The 26,146-nt window shown below is 44.5% G+C and overlaps 1 protein-coding gene across 1 annotated transcript in view; it reads left to right on the top strand.

The window, feature by feature from the left end:
• Positions 1 to 26,146, top strand: part of MTMR7 (myotubularin related protein 7) — a 77,357-nt gene that overhangs the window by 30,104 nt on the left and 21,107 nt on the right. The window contains 5 exon segments of the mRNA XM_026648012.1: positions 645 to 779; positions 10,641 to 10,773; positions 24,721 to 24,900; positions 25,322 to 25,327; positions 25,455 to 25,480. Coding sequence (XP_026503797.1) covers positions 645 to 779; positions 10,641 to 10,773; positions 24,721 to 24,900; positions 25,322 to 25,327; positions 25,455 to 25,480 — 480 coding nt within the window.

The following is a 26,146-nucleotide window of genomic DNA, read 5'->3' on the forward strand; positions in this document are numbered from 1 at the left end:
GACCACCTGGCCTGTAACCCTGGTGCCTTAAATGCTCTGCTGCTGTAGCTCACAGCCTGGACACCAACAGTTACCCAATAAGCATGTAGTTCCCTGACCCTGCTGGTGGTTGCTATTCTGCAATTTATCTCTTCCTGATGCAACCTCCAATACAAATGAATAGCCCATTGAATTTGGCCACGCCTGGTTTGAGGTGTTGGACTCTTTCCATTGTCTGGACAAACCCGTTTATCAACTCCTCCTGACATGCCTGGTTTAAACACCTTTTAGTCACAGACTTTAAAGCATAATATCAGTGAGCATCCATAATTTCACATACAGCATTGTTTCATATATTTTACAATGATACTATTGACCAGAATGTTACTAGTTTTCAAATGGTATTTCACAAGGCATATTCTGTACAAAAATCATTGCAGTAATATGTAGGGTGTGAATACAGGGGTGCTGACAGACACAACAACATTAAATTATTAATATTCAGCTACATTTAATTAATAATATTGCTCTATTCTTCCTGTTAATTGAACATGTAATGGCGCTATTTTGTTCATTTCCTAGTGATCTGTTTTGTAAATAACTTTGTGTAGTAAATTATTAATGCACATTAAACACATGGGGGGATGTTATTTGTTTTAATGCAGGCCTCAATCTGCAGGAGCAGCCAGCCCTTGTCTGGTTTCAGTGCTCGGTGCCTTGAGGATGAACAGATGCTACAGGCCATCAGAAAGGCAAATCCAGGAAGCAATTTCATGTATGTTGTTGACACTCGGCCTAAAGTAAGTATGTTACAATTCTGGCACAGATTTAACAATACCACGTATGTGTTGCAAAGTCAGAGAAAATACAAAAGTCCAAAGTATGGTGGCCACTAGGGGCTAGATTCTAGTCTCAGTTGCTTCCAGGTAAATCCACAGTAATGCCGCTCTGTAAAGTTACTCTGGACTTACCTTTTGAGTCTGAACTCCAGGTTATAAACCTTTGAAAAATCACAGTTCACACATTCTCTGTAGAGACTTGCTAGAGCTTAACAGCTCAAATCCCCAAGATTCTATCTGCAGTGAGCATCCTCTATCCCAGGGGTAGGCAACCTATGGCATGTGTGCCAAAGGCGGCACGCGAGCTGATTTTAAGTGGCACTCACACTGCCTGGGTCCTGGCCACCGGTCCGGGGGGCTCTGCATTTTAATTTAATTTTAAATGAAGCTTCTTAAACATTTTAAAACCTTATTTACTTTACATACAACAATAGTTTAGTTATATATTATAGACTTAGAGAAAGAGACCTTCTGAAAATGTTAAAATGTATTACTTGCACATGAAACATTAAATTAGAGTGAATAAATGAAGACTCGGCACACCACTTCTGAAAGGTTGCTGACCCCTGCCTATCCCCTCACAGCTCCTAGTGCTGACCAGACTCTGCATGTACCATCCACACAGAGCGACTGAGCCTCCTCCATCCCCTCACAACTCCTACCTGTGACTGGACTGAGCATATGCCATTCCAACTGAGTGACTACTCATGCGCCAGCCCAGAGCTAAGGGGCTCAGAAAGACTTTCTCAGTAATGGCTGCTCACAGATGCTCCAGGCCAAGGTGGGGCCAGGCACTGGTACTGAGAGCAGGGAGCCTACCTCTCCTGGGCTTGCAATAGTGACCCCCAGACAGTGTGGAGAAGGAAAAGATCTGATTCAAATTCAGAGTGGACAAAAGCTGAGTCGAGGGCATTGCAGAGGATGGCGGGGGGTATATATTGGCACAAGGAGCCTGGGAGGCAGAGACTGGTACTGGCTGGGCAAGGAGACTGGGACCTAGGTGAGGTAGGGAGGCTAGGACTGGCTAGGTAGGAAGGCTGGGAGGGGAGGCTGGCACTGGGAGCCAGGGGAAGCAGGAGGCTGGGACTGGTTGACCAAAGAAACCATTGGGAACTGTGGTAGGGAGATGGGGATTGGAAGCTGTTGGGGGAAATGGGGTTGGGATGATTTTTTGCAAGGTTGTTTGTTATTGCTGAGAGACTACTTTGTTTGTGTTAGGGAGAACACTCATGTCTAATTCAAAAGGAGAGAGAGATTTGAATTCAACGGATTATTTATATCCTCATAGCAAGGCAAGCTGAGGACTGTCCTAAAAGAACACTGTCCAGATGCAACTTTTTTTACGTTGTTCACTGACACTAAAAGATGAGCAGATGGGCATTTAGTGCACTTGGTAGAAAATATTCTGCCTGCTTCTTTTTTTAAATATATACATTGCAAGTTAAAAGAGGTTTCTGTATTAGAGATCTGGGGTTAGATTCACAGGACACGCAACTACCCCTTTAGGCTGCTAAGTCACACATTTAGGTGCCATTCTGGGGCACAATGATTAGGGGGACAGGGCGATCCCTGTCTCTTTCATGTGAGGGGAGGAGAGAAGGCCTGGAGTGGGGTGAAGGCTCCATCTTCTCACGCTGCCACCTCCTCTTTTGCTCCTGGGCCTGCTCCAGAAGGAGAGATTGTGACTTGGTTAGGATATGATGGTAGGTAACCTGGCGGAAAAACGCGCTTCTTAGGAAAATTCTAGTTGTGCCTCTGCACCACTGGCATTCACAAAACCTTTGCTCAGCTGCTGTCTAACCCAGCAGGTGCCTAAGTTTCCACTGCTGAAGTCTTATAGGTGCCAATTTCTGCCAATGGGCATGGTCAAAGTCCCTAAATCCTGACAACACCAAGCTGCTCTGAGCCTAACTCATAAACCCTGGCAGGATTCATAAACTAGGGATTCCCCTGTATGTGTCACCTGTGGGGCCCAAATCAGTAGACATGCTCAAAGTACATCTAACCTGCATAAAAGGCAGAGGAGGAATTGGAACCCACACCTTAGCCCACTCGCTAGAATACCCAGTGGTTAGCGCACTCATCCAGGATGTGGGTGACCTAGGTTCAAATCCCTCCCTGTTCTGGAGCAGAGATTGGAATCCAGGTTTTGGATGAGTGCTCTAACCACTGGGATACTAGATATAAGGAAGTGGCATCACTGCTATGTCCCCATAGTTTTTTCACAAGAAAGGGCTGGCTTAGGCACCCAGCTTTGGGAGAGGGCTCACAGCTGTGAATCCCAAGTGGAGATAGGTGCCTCCCTCTGACTAGGACCTAGGCATCTTACTTCCTTTGAGAGGCAGGGCCACCACCCTAATGGCCATCTGACTAGAGAACCATTCCTGTATGCCTGCCCTGGTACCATTTCTTGAGTACTGAAATATCATACTATTGTAAATTTTAGAAGGTACTAATGAATGTAGAAAATGAATCGTGTGTATAGAGCGGCTCCCATCTTAGAAATCTGGTACTCTGGTGGAATGAGGACTGCAAATTAGCAATCAAGGAAGGAAATAGGGCATACAAGCAAGCAAAAAACTCAATGAATAGTAAAAAGTTAATGAATTATAAAAGATGTAAGGCGGTGTCACAAATGATTATCAAAAAGCCGAAAAAGGAAAGCTGGAGAAATTTCTGTGGGAAATTGAACAAAGATTCAAAGCTTTCAGAAATATATAAACAAATTCAAAGTGAATGGATTTCAAAGTAAAAGTAAATATCTATCTGGTTTTACTGTAAGCAATGAAACTGAGATCTTCAACTTAGGAAAGGCAGACACTTTAGCAAAAGAATCCCAAAAGGCCAATAGTGATATGAATCAAAACAACGAGTTTTGTGGGGGGGGGGGGGGGGGAGGGAAAGGAGGTTTACTGAGGATAACAGTGATCTATTATAAGGCTGGAGGATCTATAGTGATGATGTGTTAAACAAAAAGTTTAGTGTGTAGGAGCTTATTGCAGCCATTAGAAACAGGAAAAATACAGCTCCAGGTAAAGATTGAACACTTGTCAGAAGGGAGCCTTAAGATTCTATTGTGGTTTTGTTATAATGATATTTGGGAAAAAGGACTGCTGCTAATAGAATGGAAACAAGTATTGGTGTTATTAATTAGGAAACAAGGTGTAAAACCCTGTGGGATTATAATCTGGGACTATTGGGGGTGTGGGCTAATGATGCTGCTACATTACCATTGAAAGTTTAGGGGAGACTTTTGCTGGAGGATCCTGTGAAGCTGGGCACTGCAGGAAGTACCACCCAGCAGGGCCTGAGTGGCGGCCCCTGAAGCCCATTGATTGGCTCATGCTGGTATATAAACAAGGAAGCTAGTCTAGAGAGTGGCCTGAACAATGATGCAAACTGCCTGCTTGCTTCTGCTATAGACCCTGCTTTGTTGTGGACCCTAGACTCTGGCTTCTGTCACTGCTTTGTCCCTGACTTTGCTATTTGCCTGCTGTCTGTAAGCTGGTGCGTGACCCTTACTTCCTGGTATCCTGATCCAATTTGATCCTGATCCTGCTACAGAGAAACAAAAAAGCAGAAGGACCAAGAATTTTATGATAATGGTCTTCCTGGACATTGAAAAAGCATTTGACAAGCTATGGAGGGAAGGCCCCCTATATAAACTAAACACACTTGAGTAAAAGAGAGTATTTCAGTGGATAAGGGATTTTTTAAAGAACTATACAAATTAAAGTTGGAACAGCTTTATCAAAAATGTACAGGCTTACAGATGGAACTCCACAAGGCAGTATTATCAGTCCACTTTATTTTCTGTTATGATGTATGACTTCCTGGAAAGTGTGCAAATGGGAGTAGGTTTTTCCCTTTTTGCAGACAACTATGCTATATGGATTAAATATAAAAGACTTAAAGTAGCTATGGAAAAGACAAATCCGGTACTCCAGAGAATTTCCAAGTGGTGAAATGATTGGGGATTTGAATTCTCACTTGTAAAAACGAAGGAAATGCTTTTAACCGGAAAGAAAATTAGGGAAGAATAAGACTTACAATGGAAAAAATTCAGATACACCTCTACCCTGATATAACGCGACCCGATATAACACGAATTCGGATATAATGCGGTAAAGCAGCGCTCCGGGGGGGGCGGGGCTGCACGCTCCAGTGGATCAAACCAAGTTCAATATAACACGGTTTCACCTATAACGCAGTAAGATTTTTTGGCTCCCGAGGACAGCGTTATATCGAGGTAGAGGTGTAGTTCAAAAGTTTATGTACCTAAGAGTAGTGTTTTGATAATAAATTAACTTGGAAAGGTCACATAGATAATACCATGTAAAAGTAGGATGAACTTACAGGTGTAGCTCAAAGCAAATGGGGTACAGAAAAGAAGGTATTCATGATGTTCAGAGCATTGATAAGACCAGTTTCAGACTACAGATGCCAAGCTTTGTTTAGCCTCAAAAACAATTCTTAAAACCTTGGAAGTGCTCCATGCCCAAGATCTGTGATTGACACATGGCGCAATGTAACACCAGTGTGTGTGCTGCAAATAGCCACTGGAGAGCACCTATAAAATTAAGAATGAAGCTAGTAGATCTAATCTTTTGGACAAAGATAAAAGGAAATCTTGAAAACAGAAAAACTTAAAAGATTTATGAAGATTGCTAGGAACTTAGTAGACAAAATTATACGGATTGTCTCGACTTCCTCATACTATCAGGCCAAAAAATGGGTAAAGGAATTATATAGAAAGAAAAATTGAGAGAACTAAAAAATTTTAATAATGGAAAATCAAATTACAGATGGACAATAATTCACCCATATGTGAATATGGAACTGTATGGAAAAAACAGAGAAGGAAAAACCACACATTATGACTAAGGCTGCGATTCCGTGACTTTCTGTGACTTCTGCAGCAGCTGGTGCTGGCTCAGGGGGTGCTCCCTGAGGTCAGCAGCAGCAGTTTGGGTGTGTGGGAGAGGGCTTGGGGCAAGGGGTTTGGGGGTGCTGGGGGGCACTTACCTCGGGGTGGGCAGCTCCCTGGCTTCCACTGGCATGGCTCTGCAGCTCCTAGGTGGCAGAGGGGCCAGAGGGCTCTGCACACTGCCTGTGTTTGCAGGCCCCGCCCCCGCAGCTCCCATTGGTTGCAGTCCCCAGCCAATGGGAGCTGCACAGCAGGTGCTTGTGGAGGGAGCAGCGCACAGAGCCCCCTGACCCCTCCACCGCCTAGGAGCTACAGGGACATGCGGAGCCGGGTACGGAGACACCCCGCCCTCCCCAGCACCAGTGAGGGTCCTGGGCTGCGCGTCGCTGCCTGCCCCCCACACCCAAGCACCAGCAGCCCCTCCCCAAAGTTTTAGTTAGGGGTATATACTAAAAGTCATAGACAGGTCACGGGCCGTGAATTTTTGTTTACTGCCTGGGTCCTGTCCATGACCTTTACTAAAAATACCCGTGACTAAATGTAGCCTTAATTATGACCAATCAAATTTTTGAATTTATTTATGAAAAACTGGGCCAGCTTTGCCAAGTCTATGCAGACAGATCAAAAGCTGATAGCATGGGTAGAGTGGGAAAAGCCTTCTGTGTTCCTAGTCAGAATCCAGAAATCTAAAAGGCTATTGAATTATGTGACTGTTCTGATAGCTGAACTAATGGTGGCAGTAAACCTGTGTTGGCACTAATCTGGATAAGAGATGTGCATCCAGCTGCAGCTGTAATTTTAACTGATTCCTTCTCAGGATATAATGATAATCAGAACAAGGTCTTCAGAAAGCAGAAATGACATAAGTGAAATAATGTTCCTAACTATGGAAGAAATGCGAGCAGGTATCTGTAATAACAGCATGGATTCTGGTTGTATTGGAATTCCTGACATGAGATGGCTGACAAAACAGCAAAACGTGCTCTACAAAATAAGGAGGTGCATATTAAGATACCCTTAAGCACACAAGAATTTAAAAGTGTGGTCACGAAGGAGCCTGCAAAGAAATGGCAAGAACTATGGACTAAGGAGGAACGGGGGGAACTGAGGGGGACGGGCACAAAGTTTTTGTGATGTAGGCTCAAATTGAAGATACTACTGTACTCCACCGCCATGATAGAAAAAGTGAAGTAGTCATTTTTAGAGTGTTAGCAGGTCATTGTGCCTTAAATGATAGGTTTAACTTATTAAAAAAGACAGTGTGCACAACCAAAGAAACTGTGGATCATGTTCTATGGCAGTGTAGTGGGCCATATTTTATGGAAAGAAAGTCTCAGTATGAAAAATTGACTTGGCTTGGAATCAAAGATTTTTTCCCTACAGGGACTAGTGAGAATGCTAGAGAAATGTAATAGTTATTCCCCCCGCCCGCCACAAAAAAAAGCTTTGCTGCATTTTCTTAAGGATGCTAGAATGAGTGAAAGGATATTTTAAAAAACAAAAACAGACTTTGGCTTAAAAATAACGAAGACGGTAGTGGTCATAGCCTCGTATGATGAGACTGCTGGGCCAAAAAACAAACAAAAAATAAGTTGGGGAGAGAGACTGTAGGAAGTAGGTTGCATCTTGTGGTAGTCCTTAGAGTAGGGAGAGAGATGGAAGAGGAAAGGCAACTGGGTGTCTGTAGGAACGTGACCCATAAATTCCTCAATGCCAGCTGGCAAGGGGGTAACCAGAATATCCTGATATTGGTGTGTACATTCTAGTTCACTAAAGAATATCATGTGAGGTCTTAAATGAAAGCCAGGATCACACTAGTTGTTAATATCATTGTAAAATGTATGTACAGATACTGTGTATGGAGATATGTATGTATACTAAAATATGTTCCTAAAGTCTATATTGAGGCAGAGTTGACAAATGGGTTTCTGCCAGACAAAGGATGTTTATTCACCTGTCCCTCTCAGTCAGTGTGTAAATTAAGCACTGTACGCCAACACAATGGAAGCTCCATTTACATACAAAGTTGATGGGAGGGAGCACACTGGAGAATGAGCTATGTGGGGTCATTCTGACTCAGAGATACAAACAACCAACTTTGGAGAATATAAGGAGAAGGCAAGGAAAACACCCCTTTATCCTGCACCTAGGACATAATCGGGCAGTGTGATTACATTCCTGAAGATGGGATTACAACCAATCTTGGTTGAAACACTGCAACCTCCCCAAGCTTCAAGAAAGTGTGTTTTGTTAACTCTCTGGTACGTTGGGCAAACTAACTCTAGCCATGGAAGATTAATGATCAGGGAAGTATTAGTATACTTATAAACATGAAGCAGTGGAGTGGTCAATAGGATACTTCTGGTTATATTCTACAGTTAAAGGCAATATTCAGTAATTGATAAAAAAATAAAATTTAGTCAGCTGTGTAAGAAAAAATAAAACCCATGACCTTGCAGTAATGCCCTAGAGAAACATCTGTGTGGTATATGCGCTCAGCTCCAGCTGTGAACCTGAATCCCACAGCATTAGGGACAGAGATGAGAACCATAATAACACAATATAATCTGATGTAACTAAATGGGTCCATGATCTCAATCTATTTAAACAGTTATATTGTGCATGGAAACCATTCTAGCTTCTGCATGCTGATACTGTGATAAGATCTTAACATTTATTGTTGATTTAAATCACTCTGTATTGCACAGCAATACATCATCTTTGTATCATATGAAAATACTTATAAATCGTAAGAATATAAAGTGTCAACGGCAGGACCGGCTCCAGGGTTTTTGCCGCCCCAAGCAGCGGGGGGGAAAAAGAAAAAAGCCGCGATCGCAATTGCTATTGGCGGCACTCCAGCAGCAGCTCCACTGCACCGCTTTCTTCTTCGGTGGGAATTCGGCGGCAGGTGCTTCCCTCTGAGAGGGACCCGCCGCCGAATTGCCGCCGAACAGCCCGATGTGCCACCCCTTCCCCTTGGCCGCTTCAAGCACCTGCTTGCTGGGCTGGTGCCTGGAGTCGGCCCTGGTCAATGGGATGGTTCTTGATGGTGGTTGTTTTCATGGGATTTGAGAGAATTTCTTATATTGGATGCCTTTTGCCTTTTCCTTAAGATATCTTTGAGAGTAAAAAATATCAATTTCCTTAGCATATGAATTGTCCTGAATGGTCCATGTAGTCTGAAACCAATCTGTGCTGCTAGCCAATCCAATTATAGGGTGCAGAGGAGGAAATCTTCAGGGAGGGAAAGGAAGGGGGAAGAAAAGATTTGGGGAAGAGAGTGGGGCTGGGCAGAAGAGTATTCAAGACAAAGTGGAAGTGTGCCTGGGACAATGGCAGCATAGCACAAGACTAGGCTGGGCCTGGTTTCCAATGTGAATGGGGATGCTTTAGATGGGGGTCTGTGAGGTATACTTGGATGATAGTGCTATGGTAGCTATGAAAGACAGGAAAAAAGGTGCCTGTATGTCTTCCTCTCTCCCTCTTCTGCCAATTGGCAAAGTTAAGTGTATGTATTTAACTTAACTTTGCCTTCTCCTGACTCTTAAGTGCTTAACTATGCAACTTTAACATTCCTAGGCTTGTTTGAAAATGAACACAAATGAATGATAGGGTTTCAGCAAGATCCCAATAGTCTATATACAAATGGAGCTTATACACAAACAAGGATCAGCCTCTCTGAACTACAACTTGTATAGACCATTCTTTTAGTCCTTAGGGCCTAGCTAAATCCTAGGTGTTTCATGCCATAAGGATGAGCCAGGAGGAGGGAATGTTTCTGGCTACAGTGGGAGGGCTGGGTTGGGACTATTGGGAAGAGCCACTTCAGATCCAACCTGTCGCCACCCGACTAGGAACCCTGTCCAGCCTCCCTCAGCTACTCGTTTAGGCTAAGAACCAGCATGGCACCTGTGGTGCATGTCTAGAGGTCAGGCGAGAGAAGGGAAGAACTGGCATGGACACCAAAATGACTCCATGAGGCTGTTGGCCCACTAGAATGTGGGACTCTTCTGGCATTCGGGGTTCAGAGGTTTGGAAGGGGCTCATTTGTGTTAGGGAAAAGAGAGTCAAGAAGCAGGGAGAGAGGTTGAACCCTTGATGACAGAGGGTAAGAGGAGTGTATTGCCTTGTGAGTGTAGAACCCTCAGGATGTTGCATACTCATCCCCACAGGGTTAAATTGCAGTACTGTACTCTCCTCTGCCAATGTCTGATTTGATTGGTGTTTAAAATGCTGAAATTCTAGCAGCTTCGTTCAAGGTGACAATGTTGGTACTAGACAGTGTCTGTCCAATTAGGAGTGATTGCATAAAAGCCTTTAAGGCAGTGGTGGGCAACCTGCGGCCTGTGGGCCGCATGTGGCCCATCAAGGTAATCTGCTGACGGGCCGTGAGACAGTTTGTTTATATTGACCATCCGCAGGCACGGCTGCCCGCAGCTCCCAGTGGCCGTGGTTCGCTGTTCCCGAACAATGGGAGCTGTGGGAAGTGGCGGCCAGCATGTCCCTGCGGCCTGCGCCATTTCCTGCAGCTCTCATTGACTGGGAACGGCAAACCACCGCCACTGGGAGCTGCGGGCAGCCGTGCCTGCAAACGGTCAATGTAAACAAACTGTTTTGTGGCCCGCCAGCAGATTACCCTGACGGGCCACGTGTGGCCTGCGGGCTGCAGGTTGCCCACCACTGCTTTAAAGGTTGAAGCACCCTTCTAAAAAGGTGTAGCTACTAGAGTACACAAGTAAAATGAGAGTATTCAGTTACAAGCCTTGAATTTTTAAATAATAGCTTAATTAATCCCCTTTTCTTTTCTTCACTACAATAGACTGAGAGTTGTCTTTTGAGCATGACCTGTTTCCTGCTCTCACCCAGTCTTTTTTTTTTTTTTTTTTTTGCAGCTCAATGCAATGGCAAACAGAGCAGCAGGGAAAGGATATGAGAATGAAGACAATTACTCCAACATCAAGTTTCAGTTCATTGGTATTGAGAACATCCATGTTATGAGGAGCAGTCTGCAAAAAATGCTAGAAGGTAAAACTTTTCTTGATATCGATATACAGAGAGGTGGCCTAATTCTTCTGTCACGCAGGTGTAAATCCAGAGTAATTTTCTTTGAAGTCAGTTGTATTTCACTTGTAAAACAGGTGAGAGAGGAGAATCAGGCCTATTGATATTGTACAGTGTATATCTCCCTGTTTGCTAAAACACTTGTGCCACATATCATCATCCAAAGAAAAATATTCTCTTGATTACAACAGTGTCTTACTTTCAGTGATATTTCACCAATATTATTTTTCTTATGTGGTTTATAACTTGGCTGTTTAAAAAAAAACCAGTTTGAATTGAAACTCAGGTAGAGACAATTTTTAGGCATTTCTTTAAATAAAAAAAAATCACCATGGCTTAGATATTAGTGGACAATTTATGTTCGGGTTTGAGCTCGTAAAGCACAGGGCTTTGATTTTTTTTTTAAATTTCATTGGCAAATGGGGAGTTCATACCTTTTATATCGTAAACTCTAACATAAACCCTTCTTATGTTCTGTACAGTGCAAGTCATATGAGGCCTGATTGTACAACTCTTAGTCACACGGGTGCAACCCTCAGACACACACACACACACACACACACACACACACACACACACAAGTAATCCCATGGAAACTACAGTAATTCTCATGTAAATCATCACCAATGTCAGTAAGGATTACCCTGCCCATTATTGTTATTATTATTTAATATTTGTATTACATTAGTGCCCAGAGGCCCCAATCATAAAAATGCTCCATTGTGCTAGGTGTTATACAAATATATAAAGACCCCATTCCTTCCCCAGAGTTGGTGCTTAACTAATACATAATAGTCTGTTCCCCAAATCTAGTTCTCTGTATTTGAATTTTTTGACTGTCTGATTTTGGGTTGTGTTTTGGAAAAGATAAGCCAAATGTGTACGGGCATGTCTACACTGGCAAAGTTACAGCACTGGGAGTTACAGCGCCGCTCAGAGAGCGCTGAAGGGAAGCCGCTGTTATGTGGTCACACTGTCAGCTGCCTGCGCAATAGCGTCTTCACACTTGTGGCACTTGCAGCGGTATTCGGAGTGGTGCACTCTAGGCAGCTATCCCACAGAGCACGTCTTTCTCTTCTGCCACTAAGAGTTGTGGAAAGGTGGAGGGGGTCGCGGGGCATCCTGGGTCCTTTCCCAGTGCCCCGTAATGCATTGCTTCATATTGCAGCAATCCCTGTGCTTCCGTCCGCATTTGGCACCATCTTTCAACGGTTTGTGTTTTGCGCGCCCTGCCTCTTCGGGTTGCAGGAATGGATCCCAAACTGTTGACCAGTATGCTGCTTGCTCTGACCAACATGTCACGAGTGGCAGTGGAGTTATTCCTTAAACTACAAAGGCAAGAGGAGTGCGACATTGATTTCGCCACGCGTAGTAGCTACGACACAAGATTGCTCGTGGCATTCATGGAGGTGCTGACCACAGTGGAACGCTGCTTTTGGGCTCGGGAAACAAGCACTGTGTGGTGGGATCACATCGTCATGCACGTCTGGGATGACGAGCAGTGGCTGCAGAACTTTTAGATGAGGAAAGCCACATTCATGGGACTGTGTGATGAGCTTGCTCCAGCCCTGCGGCGCAAGGACACGAGAACAAGAGCTGCCCTGCCATTGGAGAAGCGCGTGGCGATTGCACCGTGGAAGCTGGCTACTCCAGACTGCTACCGATTGGTCACTAACCAGTTCAGTGTGGGAAACTCAACGGTTGGACTTGTGTTGATGGAAGTCTGCAGGGCCATTAATCGCATCCTGCTTTGAAAGACACTGACTCTGAGCAACATGCTTGACATTGTGGATGGCTTGGCTCAAATGGGCTTCTCTAACTCTGGAGGAGCGATAGATGGCATGTATATTCCAATTCTGGCACCAGACCACCTACCCACTGAGTACATTAATTGCAGGGGTATTTCTTAATGGTTTTCGTGGATCAGTGTGGGCTTTTCACAGATATTAATGCAGGCTGGTCTGGAAAGGTGCATGACGCACGCATTTTTTGGAACACTGGCCTGTTCAGGAAGCTGCAAGCAGGGACTTTCTTCCCGGCACAGAAGATCACCATAGGGGAAGTTGAAATGCCCATTGTGAACCTGGGAGACCCCGCCTACCCCTTAATACTGTGGCTTATGAAGCCATTCACAGGGCAACTTGACAGCAGCAAGGAGCGGTTCAACAACAAGCTGAGCAAGTGCAGAATCACCAGTGAGTGTGCTTTTGGCCGTTTAAAAGCCCGCTTGCAATGCCTCTATGGGAAGCTGGACCTGGCCAATGACAATATTCCTATGCTTATATCTGGGTGCTGTATGCTCCATAATATTTGTGAAGGGAAGGGTGAAAGTTTCACTCAGGGCTGGACCGCAGAGGCTCAGTGCTTGGAGGCTGAGTTTGAACAGCCAGAGACCAGGGCTATTAGAGGGGCGCAGCGTGGGCCCATAAGGATCAGGGGTGTCTTGAGGCAGCAATTTGAAACCAAAAGCCACCAATATTTGTTGCTATGCTCGGGAGTGCAGTGCTTGCAATGCTAGGAGATGATTGGTGCAGACAATGCAATATGTGGGTTTAACATAATTGTATGTTGCTTTGCGGGGCTCTTTTTGCTTTCAATTAAAGAATAAAGATTCCTTTCAAACCAACACAATTCTTTTATTAAAAAACAATAACCGGAGAGAGTTAAACAAAAACAACAACAAACCATCAGCAGTGAGGGTGATGGGGCAAGGGAAGGTCCCAGGAGGAGGAGGGGTCCCAGGACGGCTAAAGATTTGTGTATGTCCAGGGGTCATATCCAACCTTCTCCTTTGGAGTACAGTGCAGCGGGTATTGTACTTCAGCAGGGCCAAACTGCAGAGGGGTGGGTGTTGAGTGCAATGGGTACTGGGAGTCCGCAGGGCTGGACTGTGAGGGGGGAGGAGTGGTACAGACTGGAGCCAGGAGGTTGATAAGAGTGTGTTGGCGATGTCTGGGAGGAGCATGGGAAAGAGATTTGTGACAGTGGCTGCAGGGGAGGGTGGGTGTGGAGCTGCTCGGTTTGAAGAGCTAGTATCGCCTTGAGGGTGTCTGCTTGGCGCTCCATAACATTTAAGAGCCACTCTGTGGCTTCATTCTGGTGTGCCGCGCCGCGTTCTCCTTTTGGTCCCTCTTTCCGCTGTCCTTCCACTCCTTCAATTCCTGTTTCTCAGCGGCGGAGTGCATTATAACATCATGCAGAAAGTCCTCCTTTGTTCTTCTTGGCCGCTTTCTAATTCTGCACAGCCATTCAGCTGCCGATAACAAAGAGGGACGCTGGTCTCCCAAGATCATCTCTGTGAAGTTTTTAAATGCAACATTTTACAGAAGCAGTATTGTTTGCAACACAGAGAACACTGATTCAGTGATTTAAAACACAGCCAATACTCTCACACCTGTCACTAACTGGCTGACCCCAGGCAATTACACATGAGCCACAAGACCCCCAAATGGTGAGTAGTCACAGGGGCAGGTTAAATCTCTCTTCCCGGACCCTGCTGTACACTGGGCACGTGGTTCTTGGGGACAGCCAGCACTGTAGTGGGGGCCTGATAATCATTCCTGTCCCCACACTTTCACAGGATGTGATCATTATGGAAGATATCTTGCTGCTGAGGGTGAGCAGGGAATCAAGGGAGGGTCTTCTCCAAGCCTGCAGCTTCTGCCCTGGCCCCTATGCAGCTCGCCTGTGTGCAGCAATGGTACACCCCCTCCACCCCCTGTGACGGCACAGTGGTGTGGGAAAGTTACCGTTAATAGGGCAAGAAACAAAGCAGCTCTGCCGAGGAACCTGCGGGAGTGGATTGCCCAGTATCTCTCCGTGAGTTTCCTGGAGATCTCTGAGAGTGATTCCCGTGAAGTGAGGGAGTCAATCAACAGCCTGTTCCGCCGCTCAGACTAGGCATGCGGTGGGAGACAAGCCTGCTTTCTGCAACCCTCCTGCCCCCAACAACTCACTTCAGCAGTTCCCAAAATCAAATCCACTTACCAGGGGTCTCCTCTCCTGTCTGCGCTTTGCCAAGGTCCGACAGCTGTGACTGGCTAGCCTCCTCCAGGATAGAGAAAAGCTCTGGCTGCATGCATCTCTGGCTTCCGAGTCATCCTCTGCCTCTGGGTCCCCCTCCCCCTCCACATCCTCATCCAAGATTTCCTCCTCCTGGCTCGGTCCACTTTCGACAGGCACGCGAACCGCTGAAGTATCCAGGGTGGTCTTCGCAGTGGAGGTGGGTTCGCCGCCGAATACCGCGTCCAGCTTTTTGTAGAACCGGCAGCTCATGAGCACAGCACTGGAGCGGCGATTTGCCTCCCATGCCTTGTGGTAGGCATTCCGCAGCTCCTTCGCTTTGACCCTGCACTGCAATGTGTCCCGGTCATGTCCCCTTTCAGACATGCATCGTGAAATCTGTCCATAGGTATCATAATTCCTATGGCTGGAGCGCAGCTGGGACTGGACAGCCTCCTCTCCCCAAATGCTGATGAGGTCCAGCAGCTCAGCATTGCTCCAAGCGGGGGATCGCCTAGTGTGTGGAGCGGGCATGGCCACCTGGAAAGATGCACTGAGACCACTGCACCAAGCAAACAGGAAGGGGACTTTCAAAATTCCAAATGAATTTACGGGATGGGGATGATGGTTGGTCACCTGAGGGGAGGGCAGTAGAGTTCAAACCGATGACCAGAGAGGCGAGAACAGGCATTGTGGGACACCTCCCGGAGGTCAATCGCAGCACGGTAATTGACCAGGGTGTCTACACTGACACCACAGCGCTGTAGCCCTGGCGCAGAAAGCTGTACGCCTCTCGGGGTGGTTTTTTTACAGCACTGCAACTGTGCAGTTTCTGCACACTAAGTGGCTTAGCAGTGTGTACACCTCGAGAATTACAGCGCAGAAAGCTGCTTTACTGCGCAGAAACTTGCCAGTGTAGACAGGGCCTAAGATATACATAGATTCATAGATTCTAGGACTGGAAGGGACCTCGAGAGGTCATCGAGTCCAGTCCCCTGCCCTCATGGCAGGACCAAATACTGTCTAGACCATCCCTGATAGACATTTATCTAACCTACTCTTAAATATCTCCAGAGATGGAGATTCCACAACCTCCCTAGGCAATTTATTCCAGTGTTTAACCACCCTGACAGTTAGGAACTTTTTCCTAATGTCCAACCTAAACCTCCCTTGCTGCAGTTTAAGCCCATTGCTTCTTGTTCTATCCTTAGAGGCTAAGGTGAACAAGTTTTCTCTCTCCTCCTTATGACACCCTTTTAGATACCTGAAAACTTCTATCATGTGCCCTCTCAGTCTTCTCTTTTCCAAACTAAACAAACCCAATTCTTTCAGCCTTCCTTCATAGGTCATGTTCTCAAGACCTTTAATCATTCTTGTTGCTCTTCTCTGGACCCTCTCCAATTTCTCCACATCTTTCTTGAAATGCGGTGCCCAGAACTGGACACAATACTCCAGTTGAGGCCTAACCAGCGCAGAGTAGAGCTGAAGAATGACTTCTCGTGTCTTGCTCACAACACACCTGTTAATACATCCCAGGATCATGTTGCTTTTTTTGCAACAGCATCACACTGTTGACTCATATTTAGCTTGTGGTCCACTATAACCCCTAGATCCCTTTCTGCCATACTCCTTCCTAGACAGTCTCTTCCCATTCTGTATGTGTGAAACTGATTTTTCCTTCCTAAGTGGAGCACTTTGCATTTGTCTTTGTTAAACTTCATCCTGTTTACCTCAGACCATTTCTCCAATTTGTCCAGATCATTTTGAATTATGACTCTGTCCTCCAAAGCAGTTGCAATCCCTCCCAGTTTGGTATCATCTGCAAACTTAATAAGCGTACTTTCTATGCCAATATCTAAGTCGTTAATGAAGATATTGAACAGAGCCGGTCCCAAAACAGACCCCTGTGGAACCCCACTTGTTATGCCTTTCCAACAGGATTGGGAACCATTAATAACAACTCTCTGAGTACAGTTATCCAGCCAGTTATGCACCCACCTTATAGTAGCCCCATCTAAATTGTATTTGCGTAGTTTATCGATAAGAATATCATGTGAGACCATATCAAATGCCTTACTAAAGTCTAGGTATACCACATCCACAGCTTCTCCCTTATCCACAAGACCCGTTATCCTATCAAAGAAAGCTATCAGATTGGTTTGACACGATTTGTTCTTTACAAATCCATGCTGGCTATTCCCTATCACCTAAACTCTAGAATTAACTATTGCGGTAGCGTATGTGTTGGGTGAATTACAGACCACACCTGAATCTTCAGCTAATGAGTTAGCTAAAACCTCTAAAGTAGAGTGCATTGCCTTAATATCCTCTTGAGGTGACAAAAGCATGAATCATGGTAGTGAGATCTGCATCTGAAAGAAAGTCACAGCCTCCTGGCCAGATGCAAAGGGAAGAAACTCCCTGGGCTGTCCACTTGTAATGTGGAGTGCAGTCACAATTGCTCTCCTTTGTATGGTGCAGTATAGACCCCTGCTGCATACCAGTCTCAGTTTGTAGACTGATACAGAGTGGTGGGAGGGCCACGACACCCCCCCCAACCACCACCCAGTTTGGACACAGTACATATCAGGGGTGTTTGGAGGGACTGTAGCCTTTCCTGGCCTGTAAACATGCTGTCTGATTCGGTGGAGAGTCTCCTTGCACATGTCTTCCCAATTATGCACCCATGTAAACTTGGCCCTAAGTGGGGTAGCTGGTTAATTCAATATCTACAAGGCAATTTATTTTCATACAATACATCAGCCTCGCTATGGGGTATTATTATTAAGTTCCTTGATCTAAGAATCTTAGGATGAGGGCACAGAGGATTTCCAGTTAATAGTAATGTATTGTTTGGCTAGAAGTAATGCCAAGTGAATAAACCTGTCCTTGTATTTGTTCAGCATGAGTCCATCAAGGATAATGTAGTAAAAAAACACCAAGCTGCGTGGGATACTAATGTGCTTTGGCTCTAAAATGATTCAAAAGTTCATCAGATGGGACCATGCCCAAAACCCCTATCAAGCAACATCATTTATTTATTATGTATCTATGGTCTTAACATCTCACACAGTGTGGGAACTAAACATCTCAGCATCTATTTTAAAGAAGACAGCGTGTTGAAGCAGTCTTTTTTTTCTTACAATCTCCCATCTATAAACCTGGAAGGAGTGATAAAAATTAGAAGTTTGAGAGGCCCAGGTCATGATTACTGGTACCAAAATATTTAAGCACATCACCATCATATTGAATCTTTTACTGAGCCTTATGGCTTTCAGCTCAGGAGGACAGGTTAAGTCTGTTTTAAGAGTCAGAAAATCAAATTTAAAACAGTTGAAGATGTTTTATAATATACAAACATGTACTCTGGAGCCTTTCTCTTCTCCCAATTACAGTAGCATGCCATCATCTGCTTCTCTTGTTGGCCTTTTTCAAAAGGTCTTGCCTAAACTGTTCACAAAAAGTAATTTTGATTCAGAAAAAGAACAGGAGTACTTGTGGCACCTTAGAGACTAACATTTATTTGAGCATAAGCTTTCGTGGGCTACAGCCCACTTCTTCGGATGCATAGGAGGCAGATAATATTAATATACATTTAATACTAGTTTTAAACCTTTTTATCAATGTGTATTTAGCTTAACCCAGTCCATTCTACAATGTAAATGTTTGTTTTTCTTACTTTCAAGCAAATATTTAGATATTAACACACACAGTGTCTGCTGAGTGTGAGACGTGGAACATTTCAGGGAACATAGAAATCTTTTAAAGGAGTAAGCTATGGATGCTGATGGAAAGTGATTTCAGTTTACCATGTGCTGCTGCTGGTTTTAAGTGGTCAGTGTGGAGAAGAATATATGGAGACACAGAGCACCTGTTTCTGATCTCCCACTGGCATAAAATAGGGGTACAGTAACTCCTCACTTAAAGTTGTCCCACTTAACATTGTTTTGTTATTAGTTTGCTGATGTATTAGAGAACATACACGTTTAAAGTCGTGCAATGTTCGGTTACAAGGTTGTTTGGCTCGCCCTGCTCCGCCCACCCGGCGTTCCAGCCAGGGAGTGGGCAAGCCCCTAACCCCGCTCCCTGGCAGGAGTGCCGGGTGAGCGGAATGGGGCAAGTCCCCATGCCCCAACCCCTCTACACGCCTGTTTCAACCAAGCTTCACAATCATCATTGCTGAGTACAGTATTAAATTGTTTGTTTAAAATTATTTAAAACTTATAATGTATATGTATATATTGTCTTTTGTCTGGTGAAAATTTTTCCCCTGGAACCCAAACCCCCCATTTACATTAATTCTTATGGGGAAATTGGATTTGCTTAACATTGTTTTGCTTAAAGTAGCATTTTTCAGGAACATCACTACAACGTTAAGTGAGGAGTTACTGTACTGTAATTCCATTGACATCAGTGGAGTTAAGATGGAGCAAGAGGAGAATTGGTTCTTGAGTCTAGGATAGTGAAGGTTGCAGATGGCTTTTCTATGATGGATCTCAGATAAATTCTCGATAGAGCTGGCTGAATTCTTTTTGACAGAACAGTTTTCCATCGGAAAATCCAGTTTCTTTGAGACTGAAACATTTCACAGGTATATGTCAATTGTGAAGAAGAAATTTTGTATGGGAAAATGTCAAAACAGTTCATTTCAATTTTGTTTTGATAAAGTAAAAATATTTCTTTTTGGCTTTATCAATTAATGTAATTTCATTTTGACTTTATTGTATATTGATGAATGTATTTAATATTATATATAATTTATATTAAGATTTACTCATCCAAAACAACTTGATGATTGTGAATAAAAAAATTTCAGAATTTCCATTCCAGGAGAAGTTTTGAAATTTTGTCTTTTTGTCCTGATTCAGAATGAAAACAGATTTCAAAATGTCAGAATTTCCCATGGGATGGAATTCCATTTTCCAACCAGCTCATTCTTTGCAAATTAGTGTGAGAGAATTTAACTGTAATACTAGGTTACACACTTAATGACTAAGGGAAAATCCTACCCCTCTGTTCACCCATGGGAGAACTCAAACAGTGGATGAACTGCACATCCATTGCATGGGGGAGCCCGCTTACAAAGGGGCTGAGTACTGCAGTGGCTCACTGTGCTGGAACATAGGGGTGATATATGTGCAGTAGAGAGAAATGAAACTCTGGAACAATGATTACAACCACTATTCTTCTGTTGCACCACCCCACACCCTAATTACCCTTCCTCAGTTTTGCTCCATTTTGCTTTACCCTCCCCCAACAGGATTTAGCCCTAAGTTTAAGGACAATAAACTTTCACTGAATTGTTGTCCAAATGAATGCAAAAGTAATGTTTAATGTACAGAATTATATTAATGAAGGGCCAAATTCTGGCCAGTGCTCCACATGCGTACCTCAGAAGATCCACAGCTGACATTTGGAGTGCTGGGCAGAAGTTGGCTGACTGTATCCTGCCTCCTCTGAAAAGCTGCAGGGAGATTGCTCCTCATATGTCTGGACGGACATAACAGGGCATGGCCAAAGGGTCAGGCAGTGTGGTCCACACCCTCGTGTGTGTACATGTTTGTGGTCACTGTGACCAGGTAATAGCCCTTATGCGCAACCCTGTGCCAAGTCATTCCTGTGCTAAGCAGAAAAGAATGCCCAAGGGAGCTGTGTGTAGGGCTGGTCTCAGCCAAGTAGGGTAACCAGATATCCCGATTTTTATAGGGACAATCCCGATATTCAGGGCTTTTTCTTATATAGGCTCCTATTACCCCCAACTCCCGTCCCGATTTTTCACACTTGCTATCTGGTCACCCTATAGCCAAGATTGAGGGGCCCATTAATATTGATTTGGTAGCATATTTGTATTCCTCATTGTGTGAGTTTAGCTCCTGTTTCCAGGTGGCAACCAGAATTTGATCTGTTATGATTTTTACATTTAGATGATGCACAACATGCTCTTTGTCTGTATTTGAACAACAAAAATAGTGAGTAGGGATTTCTCTTCTATTAATATTAGGAGCATCAGTTGCTTAGATAGGAACAAAACCTATGGTCTTTGGACTTCACTGGGAGTTTTGCTTGGGTAAGCACTGCAGGGTTTGGCCCACAGACTTTAACCCAGTAGTCTCCAACCTTTTTACGCCCAAGATCACTTTTTGAATTTAAGGGCAACCCAGAATCTACCCTGCCCCTTCCCCAAGGCCCTGCCCCTTCCCCGAGGCCCTGCCCCTTTCCCAAAGCCCCACCCCACTCACTCCATCCCCCCCCGTCTCTGCTGCTCACTCTCCCGCACCTCACTCACTTTCACTGGGTTGGGGTTTGGGAGGGGGTGCGGGCTCTGGGCTAGGGCTGAGGGGTTCGCAGTGTGGGAGGCGCTCTGGGCTGAGTCTGGGGCAGAGAGTTTGGGTGCAGGAGGGAGTAAGGGGTGCTGGCTCTGGGACGGGGATCAGGGCTGGGGCTTGGGGTGCCGGAGGGGGTTCAGGGTACAGAAGGGGTATGGTGGCTCTGGGCTGGGGCTTGAGGTGCGGCCTCCCGCCGGGCACGTAGCTCTGGCGGCTCCCAATTGGTGGTGCAGCGTGGCTGCTGCTAATGCAGGCTCCCTGCCTACCCCCGCCACACGCTGCTCCCAGAAGGGGCCAACGTGCCCCTGTGGCCCCTGGGAGGAAGTGGGGGGAAGGGGCTCCGTGCGCTTCCCCTCTCTGCAAGCACCGCCCTCACAGCTCCCATTGGCCACAGCTCCCTGTTCCTGGCCAATGGGAGTTGCAGGGGCGGTGCTTGCAGGCAGGAGCAGCGCGCGGAGGGAAACCCCTACCCCCGGAGCCGTGCTGGCTGCTTCCGGGAGCGGTGTGGGGCCGGGGCAGGCAGGGAGTCTGCCTTAGTAACAGCCTTGTTGCGCCGCCGGAGATTGCGATCAACTGGGAGATCCTCTAGGATCGACCAGTTGATCGTGATTGACCGGTTGGTGACCACTACTTTAACCCTTCCCCCAACTGAGCAAAGGCCAGCTTTAGGATTTGTGGGGCCTCAAGGTGCCAGAAATGGGAAAATTAATCCAGCAGTTGCCTCCCCATCTGGTGCTATTGCTGGTGGACACTATAGATCTGACAGTATGCTGTTTCTTCTCCCACTCCAGTCCAGTTACTGGGGAGAAAAATAAGGGCAGCCTATGAGTTGCTGAGCTTCCATACAATGTACTGCCCCAAGTGGCTCCTTGATTTTCCTGTGCGTAAAGTCATCTCTGCCCCATACCCTCCTCCATGTGAAATAGCTGCAGAGCCTTTTATAGTTCAAATGTTTTGATTTCTTTTCTTCTGATACACAGATATTTTTGTGGCTTCATGTATGTTTTGCCTAGTAACTGAATTCAGCATTAGTTGAATTTAGTATTAAACTACAGATCAGTAGCCAGTATCACTTAAAATATGTGGCATATGTCTCTAATTTGGGACAAAATGGCCTTTGCTCAGTCAAATGGTAAGTAAATATTGATTCTGATTTGGTAGCAGGTATGAGCAAAGTAGTATTTCAGCTTTACCCTGGGCTTTTGCAAACAGAGCCAGCAGCTTCAATTAAAATTCAACTACTTATTGCTTATGCTTCCATCTGCACAGGAGCATTAATCATTTGAAAGACTGTTTGCTTTCAATACTATTACTCAGGTTTTTTTTTTTTTTTTTTAAGCGTTTCAAAAATGACTTGTAAAATAAACTTCTGTGAGAACCTCTGTGTTCAAAGATTGAAATGCTTTATATAATACACGTTAGGCTACTGTGCCTTAGAATGAAAAAGGGTTAAAAAAGTCAGAAATTGAGACCTGGGGTGGACTAATTATGAATTTCGCTTATAGAGTGAAATCCTGGCTACACTGAAGAAAATGGAAATTTCTTTCTTAGGATCAAATTTACCGATGAGAAAAACTGGTGCAGCTGTACCCAAGTCACCAGAGTTGCATGGTCTTATGTCTGTGATGGATATGGCACATGAAATTTATAATGGCTGACACAGAGTTTTGTTGTCCTTTTAAAGAATGTTTGTTTTTTACTGGATTGAGACCACATGCCAGATTTCAGATCAGAGCGAGGTGCTTTTTTATTTTTTGATTTTTTTTTTGGCCAATGTTACTAATTTTGGAATAGTTAAAAAGAGAGAGAGAGAAAGAGAGAGAAAGAATGAAGACAGACACTTAACAGTGGGATGAAACTATATCATACAGACTAAAAAAAATTCAGACATTTTATAGAGATGAAAATATGTTAATGTTATAATAATTTATGTGTAGCATATAAGATTTCAACGGATGAATTTTCATGTAATATATCATGTCCAATTTTCACTCACAGATGGTTTAACAGGACATCTGAATCCCATGTTAGGTACATAAGTTCTCATTGTGTATATCTACATATTGATTTAGCATTCACATTTGGGATTTGGACATCGTGTTAAAGCCACCAACATTGTAAAGATGAGCTGAGCAACTCTCCCTCCCCCCAATATTTGCTATCTGCTTTGAATGTTCTATGAATTGTGTGTGTTATTTCAAAATTAAAGGGAAATAATTAATAGAGATTGTAAGCTCTTTGAGGCAGGGGCCATCTTTTTATTGTATGTTTGTTCAGCTCTGGGCACCATGGGGTCCTGGTCCACAGCTAGGGCTCCTAAGTGCTACAGTAATACAAATTAAAAAAAAACTACAAGAGAAATCTTCACCCAGGATAGTCCAGCTAAATGGTGTTGTAATTTCAAGATAGACTCTTGCTGAGATCGTGGCTGTTGGGATTCCCTCTCAGACCTTTTCCACTTGGCTTGTCCAGAACACCTCAGCCAGTTTCAGGAGAACACTTGTCTGCACTTCCACTAATGTATACCAAAAAAATAACTTTTGGAATAATATGTGGGCTTCTAACAAACAGTATCGATTCTTTGTGAGAGCAAAATTGTTCTCAATGGATTGGTGCAATGGGCAATGTCTCTGGCAATAGTGGATGAAAAGGGGCCCCTGCTGTATCACAAGAGGTGCCTTGGAGCCTGCAGGCAGCCAAGAGAATGGATTTTATTCACCCTGTCCATTTGCAGGGTATCCAGATAAACATCAAATATTTTTGCTGTATACAGGGCTTCTGAATGTCAATCTTGGATGCTTAGCCCAGCACATATATGAATAATATGGCCATTTACCTGCATAACAGCTGATTAGAGCATAAGAATGTGGGATTTAGATTTCCTGATACATTTATTTTCAATATTATTTAACTTCTTTAGGATCTTCTATCTGAGGAGCTCAAATTGTTTTCACAGTATTATTGAGTTAATCCTTCTTACAGATGGGGAAATTGAGGCACCGTGAGATTAAGGCCAACAGCTTCAATGGCTGGCTTAATTTCTTTATGGCCAAATTAATGGCCACTTTTGAAAATTTTATCCTGCAGGACTTGGCCAAGGTCACACATGAAATCTGTGGCAAAGCTGGGGGGAAAACCACAATCCTCTTGACTCCAACTTCTGATAATTAATCACAGGATCACCCTTCCCCACTGCCACGGATTTCATTGCTACTGTTAAAATGGTTATGCTTATGGAAAACCTGCACCACAGAAGAAATATTTATATAAATTCCAAAGTACTGCTTGGGAATCTTTTAAAAGAAGCATTTCTCTTATAAGTTTTGTAAAACCTACTTTTTTTTTTTTAACAACTTTTTTTTACACGTTGGGCCAAATTTCACCCAACGCTGTCCCTTTAATTTATGCTTTCATACATGCTGTATAGAACCTTAGATATACTTAAAAGTAATCTTTCCATTTCAGAATATGTCTGTTTTATGCAGAGAATCTGCAAACGTATCAATACTTAGGTTGAATAGTAAGTCGGAACCTACGAGTTAAAATGTTATGTTGTGCATTAAAAACGTGACTTACTTTGCAGTTTGTGAGCTGAAGTCCCCTTCTATGAATGACTTCCTCTGGGGCCTGGAGAATTCTGGCTGGCTAAAACACATCAAAGCCATCATGGATGCGGGCATCTTCATTGCAAAGGTAAATTATGTAAAACTAAATCAAAACTGATTGACCTGATGTAGAAAACTGAGGGCCAGAGTCACTGCTGGTGAAACTCCATTGACTTAGATGAAATTACACTAGAAAATAATCTGGCCCTAAATGTGTAATGTTTCTGTGATGGGAGAAGAGACAATTTTTAGTGTGGCAAAAGTTGTCATTTGGACACTTTGTTTGTAAATTAGTGTTTTATTCCCCTCTATTCTTGTGCGCTAATTACCTGAATTGCAGTGCTGCCTCCACTAACCAATGTTGTATATCTTAATTTCCTAACTTTTCCCTGCAGACAGTTACTAAACCTGTTTCTCCTTAAGTTCCCCTTGTTGCAGGTTAAGTGTTGCAGCACTACATCTAGGTATGATTGTCCCTGTGCACACATGTCAATCTTAATTATACTCTGGTCCCACGTATTTAATGGCTCAACTTCATTTGTCGCCTGAACCAACTCCTGTATGTTACCAAGGTTACAGTATGCAGTGTTGTGACCATGTCGGTCCCAGGATATTAGAGAGACAAGGCAGGTAAGGTAATATCTTTTATTGGACCAACTTCTGTTGGTGAGAGAGAGACAAGCTTTCAAGCTTATACAGAGCTCTTCTTCAGGTCTGGGAAACTTACTCAGAGGACAGGTCTACAGTACAAACTTCCATTGGCGCAGCTGCGTAGCGCTTCTGGTGAAGATGCTCTAAGCCAGGGATCGGCAACCTTTGGCACATGGCCCACCAGAGTAAGCCCCCTGGCGGGCCGGGCCAGTTTCTTTACGTGCCGCATCAGCAGGTTTGGCCGATCGCAGCTCCCTCTGGCCGCAGCTCACCGCTCCAGGCCAATTGGGGCTGCGGGAAGCAGCGGCCAGCACATCCCTTGGCCCACACCGCTTCCCACAGCCCCCATTGGCCTGGAATGGCAAACTGTGGCCAGTGGGAGTTGAGATCAGCTGAACCTGCAGACACGGCAGGTAAACAAACCAGCCCAGCCCGCCTAAGCAGTTAACACATATTTCAAGGGACCATTCAAGATAAGTGGCCTGTTAACACTCCTCCAGTCATAGGGCAGAAAGCTTGTGGGAGTGGGGAAAGCAGCCGGGGGGGAGGGTAGTAGTGTTAGTGGTTTATAGACTGTTGTAATAAGCCATAAATCCAGTTTCTCTATTCAGTCCATGATTTTTAGTGTCTAGCAAAGTTATGTATCAGAGGGGTAGCCGTGTTAGTCTGAGTCTGTAAAAAGCAACAGAGGGTCCTGTGGCACCTTTAAGACTAACAGAAGTATTGGGAGCATAAGCTTTCGTGGGTAAGAAC

Source organism: Terrapene carolina, unplaced genomic scaffold, assembly GCF_002925995.2.
Source record: "Terrapene carolina triunguis isolate 2854851 unplaced genomic scaffold, T_m_triunguis-2.0 Scaffold66, whole genome shotgun sequence".
Lineage (NCBI taxonomy): Eukaryota > Metazoa > Chordata > Testudines > Emydidae > Terrapene > Terrapene triunguis.